Raw genomic sequence first — 12,759 nt, 5'->3', positions numbered from 1 at the left:
TGAAGATCTTCCTAACCAACCCTACTTCTATCCTCAGTGCAAAGGAAAAAGGAAGCTTCCTTCAAAGCAAAATCCTTCCAAAAAGAAGCCACAGATAATCTTTATTTCCATTACCCTTCGAAGAGCAGGCAATTGAAACAAAAATCTTCACTGCAACATGAAAGAGAGGTAGCTCAAGAAAATCAAATCTGCATCTTGTAATGTAAGCATTTAGATCAAAGCATCAGCCTTTTAATATTTTTTACATCAGTTTTCTATTGATATTAGAAACATTAAAAGTGTCAGTCTCATAAGATGTTTACTGCTAATGCAGACAGATGCTTCTAGGCTGGCTACACATTCAGAGCTTGGGGCTTCCCATTCCAAATGTTGCTGCCACTGGAAATAGAAAACTTGGTCGACTCGAAGCAGTATGGGCCATGACATGCAGCTGAATAGTTCTGCTTCTTTGCACACTAAGTGCAAAGTACCAGTGCTCCTATCTGCCTTTCATTTCAAAGTCTTCACAAGGCTAAATCCTGCACCAGGTTCCTACCCAGTAATTTTTCCTGCTTTCTCCTGAGATTCTGGATAATGCCTGAAGGCAGGACTTCAGCAGTGCCACATGCAGTATTGGTCAGATGAATATGGCATGAGCATGAAGATCATGATCTTTCTGGCAGAGTAATTGGGGAATGACCAACCCCACTAGGACCTTCAAGAACAAGAGTTGTTGGGACTACAGGACGATTCTCTGTGCTCTATGCAGAGCAAGGAGGAGGAAAACAACAAACACCTGGGAAGTACCAAATGTAATTCAGAGAAGGTTAGAACAGGGTACACACTGGAGTGTAAGGCATCCATGGTCAAAGAGTTTGTGTGGCAGTTTTCCCTTTGGTGTCCATGTGTCAGTCTCTGGGTCATAGCAGTCCAAAGAATCTGAATCTTCAATGACATTGTCCACAGTGAGACATCGTCCTCCTGTAACATACAGCTTGTTCTTGATGACAGTGGCCCCATGATGCATTCGCCTGTCCCTCATGTCTGCACATTTGACAAACTTGTTGCCTTTTGTATCATAAGCAATTATTCTCCGAGTGTATCCTAAATGCAAAGATGGAGATAGAAGAGACAGATGCAAATTAGGGTTAGTAGCTCAATTCATACTGGTACATAATTTGGCAGAACTAAGATATCTAAGATGGGAAATAATGATCTGTCACAGAACTGCTTGCCTGTATACCTTCCTGTTTGTCTTCATCCTGTCTCCTATCACCTTGACAGCTAAGGCTCAATGAGCACTGGTGGCAGTCAACCTATTGAGCACACTTGGAGCTTGCAGTTTTCCATATGCACTTTCAGACGTCCTTAAGTATTTCCCTTTACCCAAAAGGCTTCTGGAGCTTCACTCAGAATTATGGAAACCAATGGTATGTAGGAAGCCAGAAGGGACAGGGGGAGCAACAATGCCTTTCTGGTTTGGAGTTGTAGCTGTAAACCAAACGGTGCTGTGTACATGATAGTGTGCTCCCTCTGCTGCTTACTCCATTCCTATACCCTCCATGTCACTTCTGTGTTGTCCACCGTGCTGGCAGCCCAGCGGTTGGCTCTACCACCGAGGGGTAGTTCAACCTCACATCACTGAGAGGCAGGGCTGGTATGGGTCATGAGCAATGGAGGTAAGAAGTTTGTTCCCCAGCAGTAGCTTGTCTGTGTATCTCTTGTCTATGTAGATAATCAAGAAAGCTCATGGCAAGCAAACTGTTTTAGGCCTTGTTGTGCAGGCCTTGAATCCACTTTCCCTAACCTGATATCATCAGCATCTGGGGTCAACACAGGCTCTTCAGATAAATGGTGCATTGCAAAAGGTAGCAGTGGCCTCTTGTAGGGAAACACAGTGCTTTTGAGTCCTATGTTATACAGGTTCACTCCTCTGTTAATGCTTCTCTATGTCTCATTCTTTCTTAAATAATCTAACGTGCTTTCTCTTACCAGATTCTAGTCAGGGAAGCTGCATTAAGGACTGTGGAGTGCTGAGCTTGGTCACTACCAATGAGGTGTGATCTGTCAAAGTGCCATGGACAGAGACGGACTCTTGTGTTGAATAAGGTGGAGAAGTTTCTCCTCTCCAGATGGCTCATGCCCCTCTCAGAGCATTTCTCCATTGCCTCCAGGAGGCAGCTGCAGGAACAGTGGACCTCTCAACTCCAGCAATGAGCCCCTTAACCCACCCATCCCAACAAACTGCCCATGGCCATGTGGAAACCGTGCTCTTTGCCTTTCCAAGAAAAGCCTTCAGAGAGGAACAAGCTATGAGTAAGAGGAGGGGCAGAGCCCCATGCCTTTTTTCTTCCTCGCTTCCTCTACAGAGAAGTAACTCATAGGCTTTACCCCATTTTCCCCCACTTAAGTCCTGTTAACAGAGTGAGAAGGTGCCTGTAAATAATTTGTCCCCACCACCTTCATGGCCCTGAAACCCCATGAGAGATGTGTATGGAGACTGGGCATAATCCACTTCTCCCTCACAAGTGCCACATGCTGTTGCAGCTCATACATGACTTTTGCTCCTGCAGCATGATAGCCATGCTCAGCATCAATGATTCTCATTGCTGACATAGCTGGCTGCCACTCTGATGATCCCTGGCCAGAGCAGTGTCATCCGGAGCAGGAAGCATGCAAAATCTTGCAGGATCTGTACATGTGCAGGCAGGAGGGTGGGTGAAAAAGAGCCCTTACCTCCCACGATAATAATCTGGTCTCCAATCACAACAGCTGGAGCACAGACGTTCTTCACCACTCTAGTCTCCATCCGAAACCACATATTCCTGGAGACATGGTAAACCTGACAAATAAATAAAGATGCACACACAGCTGTTTATGTTGCTTTTTGACTGGCAGTTGTAATTACAGAGAAACTTAAGGTTTTTATTTTGTCTTAATGAATACAATCCACGGGCTTGAACTGCTGGGAATTTTTTACCCACTCCTTTTTTCCTAGTAAGTCCTCTTGGAAAGCATTTGTGTTCCCCTGGATGGGCTGCTCAGCACGCACAATAAGGCAGAGAGTTTCTGTCCTGTGCAAGCTTCTTCACTGTAAGTTATCCTATGCCCACTAAGTTGCTGTAACTCCTGGCTAACATTCTCCCAAAACCCAGGTCACATCCCTTCATTTTCCAATTTTCTGTGTAGTTCTGCCTTCCTTCCCCATTTCCTGGGCAAGCCAACTGCAATTTCACCTAGCTCTGCTGGCAGCCTGTGTTTGCCCTGCTGCTATATTTATGCTGGTGGCTGGTATGCACTCAGGTTGGCAAAGAGACTTGTTGATGGGACCTAGAGTGATATCTAAGTCATCAATTTATGTGAGAAAAAGAACTGCTGCCAGATGACGATCACTCAGTCATCTGTGTGTGGGTGACATAAACTTTTATGTCACGTCATCCGCTTCTCAGTATAGCAAATATCTTCAGGACATCTCCCCACGTTGATAATCATGTTTCCTTTGCCTTGATAATTAAGTAACATTATCATTATAAGTAAGTATTGCTCAAGTGCTGGCTGCTGTTTTGGCTTTTAGTGGTGCTTCTTAATTAAACTACCTAAACCAGTGAAAAACACTCAAGTGGAAAGTAACATTGCATCACTAAAGCATCAAATCAGATAAGGAAGGATTTAATGTCTTTCACCCTCCTAATATAGCTTAACTACCAAAAGCAGGCAGAGAGCCAGCAACATGTGGCAGACTTTTAACACAACTGTTTATGTGAAATAACTGTCAGTTTAAGCTCTGGTCTTTTGATGAGCGTGAGTCTAATTGCTCTAATGATCTGAAACTGGCATCTTTGCTGTCACTGCAAAGGAGCAGATGTGCAGCTGAGGCTCCAGCTTAGCTGCAGGCTGGCCAAGCAACAAGCACTGATTTGGGTGAATGGTTACAAACGTGGAGGTGGCCATGGGGTCAGTTATTGCCTGCCATAGCAACATCCACAGGAGCTCCCAAGACTTCCGTAGGAAATTCTCCTGTGACAGAGTCAGAACCAGAGGAAGGGCCTCAGGCCTTATGTCTGAAAAATATTCCATGGGGAAAATGAAAGAACAACAATGCTCCTTAGACTCAAGACTTCCTTGAAGCAATGGTCAACTCGTCCTGCCTGCTGTTGCAACTCACAAGAAAGTTTTGTTTTGAAATCGACTTCTTCGTCAACGTGATGATGAACCACAGACAAATTGAGGCAAAACTGCCTATGTCAAGGAGGACTGACTGTTACCTGGATAAGCCGGACAGGGTTTTGCATAATGTCTTCTCCCCCAAAAAGGTACACCCTCTGGTCTTTGGCAGCAACAGCAGGATGAAGGACAGCAACAGGCATGTTTGCCATGCTCTCACAGGTGTTGTAGATGCTGTCATATCTTTCCACAGAATTCAGAATTTCTTGGTTTTCACCAATTCCACCGAATGATAAAATATAATTTTTATATGCCAAGCTTCTGTGGGAATAACGTGGAACTAGCATAGGCTCAACCAACCTCCACTGATTGAGTTTGAGGGAGTAAATGTAAATATTATCACTGACTGGACTTTTCTTGTTGCTAACAGGCATCCCTCCAAGCACATAAATATTACTGTGTAAGCTCACTGCAGATGCTTTGTACAGGCGCACAGGAAGTTTGGCCAGGCTTAGCCATTGATTAGTCTTGTCATCATAGAGCAGGACATCCCTTGTGGTCTGCTGGTTGTCCTTCCTGCCACCGATGATGATGAGGAACTCTTGGTTGGAGTATCTGCGAGGAACGTGTACCATTGGCTTGATGTCAGGTGCATTGGTGCTGTACAAGGAGAACATCTGTCTCCGAGCTGACTCGAGAATGCTCCTGCAAGTGGGTGAAGACTGAACAAGGGAGTCATTGGCAATGAAATGGAAGAGGAAAGTTGGATGGACGTACTGAAGCCGGACCTTCTTGAACAAGTCTTGGATGTAGCGCTGTCTTGCCTGCAGGTCATGCCGGATCCAGACCATGAGTGTCTCGAAGACCTGCTCCTCCTCCCCACAGAGCTCATCATCCCCAAGGTAATCGAGGAGCTCCAAAGGACAGAGATCCTTGAGGTCCTCAGAAGAGGCCACTTCAGGAAAACATTTCAAAGCCATAGTCTTGGCCTTCTTATTCAGGCTTTGGCAGTTCAAGATTTTTGCCAGTCTGATCATGCTTAGACAGTTGTCAGGAGTCAGCTTATCTTGGAGGTAGGCAGAGCAGGCCTCAAACAGTTTAGCGTACTGCAGCATGGATGCTGTCTCCAAGAGGTACAAGACATTCTCAGCAGATATGAGAATCTCCCCTGTGTAAATGTAAAGGATAATCTGGTCCAAAATTTCAGCATCAATACCCTTCAGGGTGACTTTAGCTTGGTGACTCTCTTTGAAGTTGTTACAGAACATCGCCTTGAAGTATGGGCTGCTGGCAGCCAGAACGTTTCTGTGGCAGGGGACTTCAAAGCCCCCAGAGCAGAGGGTAACATCAGTCAGCATCCTGCTCTGCCGCAGCGCATTCAGCTGCCTCAGCAGTTCGGAGGAGAAGTCCTGGTCTTTGAAGAGAAACTCCTCAGCAGATCTCTCCTCCATAGCAAAGAGAGAGATGAAGTCTGGACTTGGCAGAAAAAAACAAATTCTTAGCAGTTTTTATAGAAATATCCAGCTCCAAGGGAACAAATCAGGACTTTGATGTTGCTCTAAATATTCATTCGCTGTTAAGCATAAAAATGGAACATGGGTTAAGCACAGTGGGAAAGTAATAAAGAAGCTAAAAGGTCACAAAAACCCTTTAAAATTTTTATAAATTTATCAGATAGATTGCAGCTCCGGGGTCAGCATTGCCTGTGTCTCTGGCAAGAAGCAAAAGCACTGAAGTTATCTCACTGATTTGGGATGAAAGCTGAACAGCCGAAGCAGTGGGGAGGTTCGTTTTAATCATGTCGAATAAATGCGCTTGGACATTTATTCACTATTTTAAAGTATTAGCAGTTTAGTAACTTGCGTCTCTTTCCCCTAGAGTTAGTCATTCCCAAAGAATGTAAATCTGGCAGAGCTGAACTCTGCAGCAGGGCTAACTAAACCCTAGAGACGGGGAATCTGCATTAAAACAGTTATTTATTCACTCTGCTTAGCTGTGGCTTTTTTATGTTAATCAGACACACAATGACTAAATTAAGTGCCAGGCAGAACAATCTGATGAGTATTTATTTCATGCCTAACCGCTTAATCTGCAGTGAAATCGTACGGTAGAAATGTTTACCTTCTGATGTCCTTCCCTGCATGCACTTACTCTCTGTCGCTTATTCTCTGCTGAGATTTTCCATAGCTAGAGCCTGGATAAAAACTATAAACCCACAGGACGTTTCTTTCAGTAGGTAAGTGATTCATAGAAGGTGATTTCTGGACGTGTTTATTCTGAAGTCACTTTTGCCGCTTTCAGGAGCTTTGTGCAGGAGCGCGAGGCGGTGGGGCATTGTATACATTCCAGTACTAAGAATAGGCACATATGGACTTCTCACAGTTATCACATGTGATACCGCCGTTGCCTTTTGCAATGACCTGGCTGGTACTGAGCATGCCCAAGTGGTGTTTTTCTGGCAAATGTTTACATATAATAAATAGACACAGAGAGGAAAGTTCACTTATAAAAGTCCTGGCTGTCCGTTTGGAAACAGCAACAGGACCCTGTCCTAAATTGCCTGGGAACTTGAGAAGCCTGTAAACAGTCTGCAGCCCCTTGCGCTAGGCAATGCACTGTCATGTATTTTTGTGGAGCAAGGAAAAAGCAGAGCCTGCAGGGAGCCCAGAGGAATGGACCATGTCTCCACCTGATGGAGAGGTTTTGGGAGCACCTGCTGTTGTGGTCTGCAGTGGTGGGTAGGAGATCCTGATGTGCTGGGACTCCCATGACCATGGCACCTAGAGTGGATAAGGAGAAATACAGGAATGTATTTTAGAATCTTAGAATCATTGAATCACCAAAGTTGGAAAAGACCTCCAAAATCATCCAGTCCAACCGTGCACCTACTACCAATATTTCCCCACTAAACCAGGTCCCTCGGTACAATATCTAAATGTTTCTTGAACACCTCCAGGGATGGAGACTCCACCACCTCCGTTGGCAGGCTGCTCCAGCACCTGAACACTCTTTTGGAGAAATTTCCTCTAATATCCAATCTGAACTTTGCCTGCTGTAACTTGAGGCCATTTTCTCTAGTCCTATCACTATTACCTGTGAGAAGAGTCTGACTCCCACCACAACATCCTTTCAGGGAGTTACAACTCCTCCAGACTGAACAATCCCAGTTATCTCAGCCACTCCTCATATGACTTGCGCTTCAGACTCTTCACCCCTTGATGTATCAAGGGGCATCATAAGGATTAAGTTCAACAAGACCAAGTGCCAAGTCCTGCATTTTGGTCACAACAAGCCAGTCAAAAATACCGGCTTGGGGGAGAGTGGCTGGAAGACTGTGTGGAGGAAATGGACCTGGCGGTGTTGATCAAAGTTCAGCTTAACATGAGCCAGCAATGTGCCCAGGGGGTCAAGAAGGCCAGTGGCATCCTGGCTTGTAGCAGAAATAAGTGCAGCCAGCAGGAGTAGGAAGGTGATCATCCCCCTGAACTCAGCTCTGGCAAGGCCACATCTTGAGTACTGTGTTCAGTTTTGCGCCCCTCACTATAAGAAAAACATTGAGGCATCATCTCAGCCAGCGGTGAGGTACTGACTGGAACAGTCTGCCCAGGGAGGTGGTGGAGTCTCAGTGCCTAGAGGTTTTCAATAAATGTGTAAATGTGGCACTGAGGGAGATGGTTCAGTGGGCATGGTAGTGATATGAGGTGATGGTTGGACCAGATGATCTTAGTTGTCTTTCCAGCCTTAATGATTCTATGATTCATACAAGTAAATGCAGGTTATGGCTTTTTCTGCAAGAATTCAATCTCTCTGAAATCCCTAACAAAGAAACACAACAAGTGCTTTGAGTAAGGTGAGTGGAAACTGGAACAGCTTGCTGAAGTGAGGGTGGCAGGCTGGAAAAATCACGGAGGTGGTCAGCCCTAGGCTCCTCATTGCAGACCCTCTAACTGCAGATGTCTGCAGGTAAACAGGGTGTCCGAGCTCCCCTAGCAGCTGGTGAACTCTGGTCAGTACAACCACAGAGTTATCCTGGTCACCAGGATATCTGTTTTGGGGCAGGTGAATGGTCCTCCAGGCACATCTGACTCAATCTTCATGGGCTGTGGTTGTTCACATGTCCTGGTGATGTATAGGTGCCTTGTTGTACACTCTTCTGTACTCGCTGTATCACTCCCAGATATTTGAGATGCTCATCCTAAATTCATCCCCTGGGCTTGGATTAGTTGAGCACCACGTGCCCCAGAGGATCCTCTACAACCCCAGATGCCTACACAGAAGGGCTGGGACTCCAGCAGGTGTGATGTGTCCCAGACCTGTGCCAATATCATGGACATTTCAGGAAATACAGCTCCGGCTGCCCGAGGGTGATTGACCTGGGGACCCTGGTCTGTGCTGAAGTTCTTGCCTTTGTTCTGATATGGGACTAAATCCAAAATGTTATTTCTAAGTGCTGCTACTACAGGGAATAACAAGGTTAAAGCAGAACTCCTTCTTCATGTTCTCGAAGTCAAGGCATGCTAGTGGGTCATGGCTGTGTCTGATCACAGTGGATCAGATAGGTGAAAATGCTGGGAGCTGCAGTGCCCTTGTATCAACCACCATGCACAGTTTGCCTCCTCAGACCTCCATGCACTGCTGTCCCAGCAAGCTGCAGGGACAGAGGGGCTGGTCCTCTAAAAACAGCGGCTTTCATCTCAGGCTGTGCTATACACATCCTTTCCCAGAGGGTTCATCAAGGAGCCTACTGATGGCCCAGTGAGCCAAAGGCCTGTTGAGCCCCAAAGGCTGTTGAGCCCCGAAGACTCTGTGTCCGCATCAGGTTGGAGTAGAGGCTGCGGCATCTCTCTCAGTGTTATCCATCTGGTGAGGTGAGGGAGGAGAAGAGAAGGAGCATGGGGTTGCCTTGATGGGTCACTGTCAGGCACCGTGCATCCTCTTCCTTTTCCTTGAGCAGAGGCTGAGCTGGAGACAGTGCTGGGCAGAACACGCCCTCCCATCCTTGCTTGCTGTCATTGCTGCCTCCCCAGCTGGCCAGGATCACGCTGTAAATATTTAGAGTGGCATTAAGAAAGAAAAAGGAGAATTTCTCCTTCCTCATCCAGAGAACATTAGCTACCCAAACAAAACACCCTCTCTCTTTCTCTCTCTGTATGCATACACTCTCGTTGCAGCCCGTTTCGACGATGGATGCAGCTTTTGCTTCTGGCTCAGTCTCTTTGCTGCCTGTTCAGTTCTGCCTTTTCTTGGCAGAGACTGTGGATTATTTTTTTAACCCTTAAAGAAACAAACAATGCTCTCTGACTTCACTGCTGACACTGCTTTATGGGGTCGAGGAAGGGTAGGTGGCATGTTCATGTATTTTAGACACAGATAAATGTGGCATTTATTTAGAAGATCCCAGGCTTGAGAGTTTTGCTGGGTTATGCAAACTCCTGCTAGCGTGAAGTACATCATGTGCTGTTTAACAAGCTTACTGCTCTCGGGGGGGTGCTGCTCCCCGCTCAGTCCCCATGCAGGTCCCTGCCAACTTGGGGCCGAGGCTCCCCAGCTGCCTGCTGCACAGCTCTCCTCTTTCCTTCCCAGAACTTATGGTTTCCTTCAATCAAATGGAGATACTTAGCTAAGATTTCCTTTATAAATAAACTAAATGTTATTTTTCATGGCATATCCTATAATGGCTGGCCCTGTATGGATCCCGCTGCTGCAGCATACCTCAGAATTTAGTGTATTTTTCCTCATTACCTCTGGCAAGAGAGAGAAGAGCCTTTTCTTCTGTGAGTCCGTGTAACTTGTCTAAGAACGCCTGCTTCTGAGTGAATCTTTGAGGCGGGTTCCCTGAGTGAGTGTGCCGGTCACTGAGCCAGGTCCACAAAGCTTCAGTGGTCCTTGTTTTGGGTGATGGGGTATTGCATTAACCACACAGCAAGATATTGCATGGATAATGGAGAGCAGTCTGAACACTGTGTGCAAATGGAGAAGTGGGCTTGTTTGCAGGTTGTTTCACCTACTGGCATTGTGAAACGCAGTGCTGCGTCCCCCATGCCCCTGATGGAGGTTGGAGCCACTGGGAGATGATAAAAACATGAAACCTCAGCAGCCTCTGGCTTATGAGTGGGCAATTTCCAGAACATGGAAATGTCTAGCAAGGAATGAGCACTCTACTGCTTTTGAGCATTCACCCTGTTTCTTCTGCTCTCTCTCAAGTGTTTAGAATTGCTCTATTTTGGGATTAGGACGGCTGAATCTTTGATCTGACCCAGAGCACATCTTCTTATGTTTTAGTGTAATGGGATGATGAAATGCCTATTATCATGCACTAAGCAGCAGAGTAGAAAAAAGCTGTAATCTAATCAGCCAGCAGGCAGGTGCACAGAGAGGACTGGTGATGTCAGACAACTTCTAAAACCCATATGCTGATCCTATTACCATTCAGGTGAAAATGAACAAATCTGGATACAGAGAAAGGACAGCTCAAAACAGAGAGTCCACTGAGCTTATACAGCACTACATGCTGCCCTGATGACTACCAGCCCCGGGTACCACTCCTCACCCAAAATTTATAGTTTAAATAGGCAGAAGGACAAGAAAAATAATATTTCTTATTATGGTCTTATTAAAACTGGGAGACATAACAAAACCAATGCTTATCATTTCTCATTATAAAAAGAGATAATAAGAGGGATCACAATTAATCAGATGCTGTAGTTGGAGAGCACAAGGAGATGCCCCAGGCAGCAATGCCAGCCAGCTGTATTTTCAGCATCCAGCCCCGTTTGGGAAAGCAGCTGGCACTGCCCAGATACTGCCTGCACTGGCAGTGTGGAGTTTGGTTAGTGGGCACCTGACGTCATTTTGCTTCTTACAAGCTGGAGGGGAGAAAAATATGTGAACAGAAAGGAAGACTAGTTATATGGGGAATTATTATATTTATGTGTTGCATGGAAATAAATATAATCTATATGCGTAGTGAAATAAAGAACAAAGACGTATCTACAGAAGCAAATTAGAATCAAGAGGTAGCAAGGACCCTTCTGCTCAACACGTATGTCTGAAACTAATCAGCTGATAGCACAAGGATACCTAACTCCATGTGTGATGTCTGGGCCAGACCCGTCAAGGAAAAGTTTCCTTATATCCAAAGCATCCTCCCCATGTCTTGTCCATGTTCAGCCTGAGCCGAGTATAGGTTCACTATTTGGCTCGCTAAATCGAGAAAATAGGCCTTTGATCCTGTCCTCCTCTAGCTTGCTGGTTTACGGCTTAGGTTCACTGAAAGCAGCAAAACACACCAAGCCAGCAAATAGCAGAGAAGATATTGAAAAGAAAACAGAATCCAGTGTGAATATAGGGAATTTGTGGACAATTGCCTGTGACAGTAAGATGTGTTACTTCAGGCAAGAGAAATACAACAGCTATTTCACATGGTACTGCCAGGTGTGGTCTCTGGCTCACAAAATACTGAATTCTGGAGTCATTGGAAAATCTAGGTTGGAGGAACCCTGGGAGACCAGCTAACAGGTCTACCCTCTATATTAGATCAAGTCGCCCAGAGAATCTTGTTGGATTTTGGACATCTTGAAAGATAGGCACACAACGTCTCTGAGAAATCTGTTCCAATGCTGAACCACTCTCCTGGAGAAGTTCTATTTAATGTCCTTCAGACAAGAAATTATTTTGTTGTGATTTGTGACAGCTGCCTCTTTGTCGCAGAGAAATCTGCTAACTTTCTTTTGCCAGCACTAGCTTTCAACTATCTGGTCTTTTTCCACCTTTGTGACTCTTCCCTCATTTCTCTATTAACTATTGCATTACTCATTTTCTGTTTATCTTTTCAGTAAGCGTGGTTCCACCAAGTGCCCAACCACCTCTGCTGTCATTCCCATTGGTATGATACTTAGTCCTGAACTAGGGCTTAGTTTAAGACTTGATGGGGTCTGAAGTTAGTTCTGATTTAGAGGCTGAGTAATGGACGCATCTGTAGATACTGGTCTTGGAATCTGAACTCATATTTTGAACCTGTGACCTGAACTTCTGGTAGAGAGGCATGGGAACAAGTTTTGCAGCTTTGAAGACACAGAGCAACTTCACAAATGTCACCGCCATCACTGTATGCATTGTGTACAGACAGATAGATAAATATAGCATATAATTCAGTAATGACTTTGCCCCAGTATGTGTGGGTGTGAAGATGTGTGGGCTTCTGGCTTGGTTTCAGGCCAATCTCTAATTAAAGAGAGAAAGATTAAGATGAAAGTGATTGTACTCTTCCTTCTATAGTTAGAATGACTTGCTAGCATTAATTAAAACAGTCTTCAGGCAAAAATAAATTTGGCTGCCAAAGTTATGTGCTTCACATTAAATAAGTACATAGCTGGGTTTAAAGGATGCTGAAGGGTGCTAGAGGTTTCACAGAAATCAATCCTATGGCTTCAGGCACTCCTCCTTGAATATTTTAAAACAAATCCTTTGCCTAAACCAGCTCCTTCATGCACATTTCAGACAACTGCTGGCTTTTTCTTCCAAGTACATCATTTGAGAACTGGTACCTGCCAGCTTATCTTGGACAGAACATACAGTGTGACCTCTGAGGTATAAAATATCACCAGGAACATTGGA

At 45.2% G+C, this 12,759-nt stretch overlaps 1 protein-coding gene across 1 annotated transcript; it reads right to left on the bottom strand.

Annotated features, from left to right (window-relative positions):
* Window positions 1–796: 796 nt before the first annotated feature.
* On the bottom strand, window positions 797–6,286 carry KLHL38 (kelch like family member 38; the record flags this gene model as incomplete). Its single annotated transcript, XM_079534043.1, has 4 exons — window positions 797–1,083; window positions 2,716–2,821; window positions 4,245–5,614; window positions 6,265–6,286. The coding sequence occupies 4 exons, from the start codon at window positions 6,284–6,286 to the stop codon at window positions 797–799; spliced, it is 1,785 nt and encodes a 594-aa protein (XP_079390169.1).
* Between the last annotated feature and the right edge of the window lie 6,473 nt (window positions 6,287–12,759).

Source organism: Tetrao urogallus, assembly GCF_951394365.1.
Source record: "Tetrao urogallus genome assembly, chromosome: 3".
Lineage (NCBI taxonomy): Eukaryota > Metazoa > Chordata > Aves > Galliformes > Phasianidae > Tetrao > Tetrao urogallus.
This window is presented reverse-complemented; position numbering and strand designations above follow the sequence as displayed.